Raw genomic sequence first — 2,346 nt, 5'->3', positions numbered from 1 at the left:
GCTGCTGCTGTAATAAGGAAATGTCCCCGTTGTGGGATGTATAAAGTATAATCTAATCTAATCTAATCTAATCTACTTGCCTTGACGAACTGCAGATCCGTGAGGGCTCGCACGCAGAAGTCAGGTATGTACTGGAAGGGGGTGCCGGGCATCTGGGTCACGCTCCCGCCGACGGAGCCGCTTTCCGGGGGGCGCTCGGTGCAGCTCAGAGACGCCGAGCGGTTGAGGTTGGCCCCGTGTGAAGGAGATCGAAACTCTGGGGGATGGACAAGAGAAGAGAGCGGGTGAGAGAGGGTGAGGAGGCTAAGGGAGCACGAAAAAAAAACAGAAACACATCGACGTGAACTAAAGCCGAAAACACCGGGAAACCACGGGGGACAACATGGCGTGAAAACAAGATGAGAGCGTGAAGTGAGGACGACATCACACATGTTAATACACGACATCACGAGATTGTGTTTGTGAGGGAAAGAATGCGACAAACATGCCACGTGCGATGAGGCCAAGTGCATCGTTTGAGCATTTTAGTGCCACAGCGAGACCGTCTGAGATCAGAGGAGGAAGCTCTCTCATTGGCTGGTTTTAGTGATGTCATGGAGGGGGACGTTAGGGGGCGGGAACACATCCCTGTGGTCTTGGAAAGTTAAAGAACAAAGAGAGAGAGAGAGTGATGATTAGTGTAGTTGAGTTCAGTGTCGTGTAGAGGAGACTGAGTGCGAGGCACGGGAAGTGTTTGTGCTTAAAGGAATAGTTCAACATTTTGCTCATTAGCTTAGCTTAGCTTAGCATAAAGACTGGGATCAGCAAGCCTGGCTCTGTCAGAAGGGAAAATCACCTCTAAAGCTCACTTATTCACACATTATATCTTGTTGTTGTTGTTGTTGTTGTTTTATAGAGAGGGGAAGTCCCTTCCTTTCCGGTGTGTCCCACGGGATCTTATTTTGGAAAAATGTACAGTATGTACGGTAGAGAACGAGAAGAGATTTTTTTTAAAGTAATGTTAAATCCGGATACGAAACACAGAGTTTGAAGCTTCAGCGAAACATCACTTAGAGACTTTTGGGCTGTGAAATCCTCTAACTTCACGACAAATTGGGAATTTCTTGACTTGCAAAATTATCTTTTAAATTGGCAATCATCATATGTGTAATTCATTCATTCAAAACATCATCTGTCTTCCGAAATATGGTCCCATGGTGGTATATTTATTCAAACAACATATAACCTATACATTACCGTTGGACAGAGCCAGGCTAGCTGTTTCCAGTCTTTTATGCTAAGCTAACTGGCTGTAGCTGCGTATTTGAAGATGATCTCATCTAACTAATCGGAAAGAAAGAAAGCAAATGAGCATATTTCTCAAAATGTCAAACTATTCTTTTAACCAGAGGTCTACAGTCAGATCAGGTGTACAGGAGTTATGAATAATATCTGACCCCAGATCAGTGGTTAGAAGGGGAAGGCGGGGGTGACAGGGTTAGAAATTAAAGGACGCTGCCTCTCGAGCCCCATCCAGCAAGTTTGTCCGACTCTCTTCCCGCTGTAATGATCGGAGAGTTAATGATCCGCTGAGATCGGCGAGGAACCCAGCTGCCCTGGAGGTACCTGAGTTAGTGCAAAGGTTAAAGCTGCAGCTACTGATGGTTTCTGTCATTACTCGATCTATTTTAGAGCCGAAGCAATCAGACCGTCAATCAATTAGTCGGCAGAGAGTTAACCACAAAATGATTCAGTTTGAGTCGTTCAACAAGCAAATGAACCGCGTTATCTGAGAGGAAATTTAGATATGTATTGGTTTCTGACTGTTGGCCGTAGAAAACAAAACAATTTCAAGATTCTGGGAATTGATATTTTGCTTTTCCAAGTTTTTTTTTTTTTTTGAGTGTTACGGTACAAAAAACATCTTGCACGAGTTGCACGAGTTACAGTTTTCCTGTTGACACAAACACGTCTCGTAACTACCATTTAAACTAAAAAACATCATACACACCTGCATGTGTAGCCCGTGCATGGGAGGATTGAAGGGAAATTAAACAATAATTCACATTTGAGAACTTTGGCTTCTTTTGTTTTTAGTAGAGTTTGAACTCACATCAACACTAACCTACAAATCAAAAAGCTCAACTATCCGTTAAGACCCTGTTTTTAATAAGTCTGAATGTGGTGAAAGGGCCGTTAATTGTTCAGGAAGAACAACTCTTACACACTGTCAACATGCGGCCCTCATCTAAGATTATTTTTCAATTAACCCCTTAACCCTCCTGTTGTCTTTGAGTCAAATTTGACCCCTTTCCAAAAAGTTTCAATATCAGAAACTTGGGTTTCTTTCAAACAAATTTTCCAAAA

The 2,346-nt window shown here is 43.1% G+C and overlaps 2 protein-coding genes across 3 annotated transcripts in view; both read right to left on the bottom strand.

Moving 5' to 3' along the window:
* LOC116686183 (metal transporter CNNM1-like) overlaps positions 1 to 461 on the bottom strand; it is a 4,971-nt gene extending 4,510 nt beyond the window's left edge. The window contains exon 1 of the mRNA XM_032511164.1: positions 81 to 461. Coding sequence (XP_032367055.1) covers positions 81 to 446 — 366 coding nt within the window. The 5' untranslated portion in view covers positions 447 to 461. The remainder of the gene's footprint in view (positions 1 to 80) is intronic.
* Positions 99 to 2,346, bottom strand: part of LOC116686176 (metal transporter CNNM4-like) — a 36,954-nt gene continuing 34,706 nt past the window's right edge. The window contains exon 8 of one of the 2 annotated variants that reach the window (XM_032511146.1): positions 99 to 256. The gene's annotated coding sequence lies outside the window, so the exon portion shown is untranslated. The remainder of the gene's footprint in view (positions 257 to 2,346) is intronic. The other variant, XM_032511145.1, reaches the window with a different exon arrangement.

The sequence above is a fragment of the Etheostoma spectabile genome, unplaced genomic scaffold, assembly GCF_008692095.1.
Source record: "Etheostoma spectabile isolate EspeVRDwgs_2016 unplaced genomic scaffold, UIUC_Espe_1.0 scaffold325, whole genome shotgun sequence".
Lineage (NCBI taxonomy): Eukaryota > Metazoa > Chordata > Actinopteri > Perciformes > Percidae > Etheostoma > Etheostoma spectabile.
Note: the sequence above shows the minus strand (reverse complement) of the source record. Positions and strands in the feature narration are given on the sequence as shown.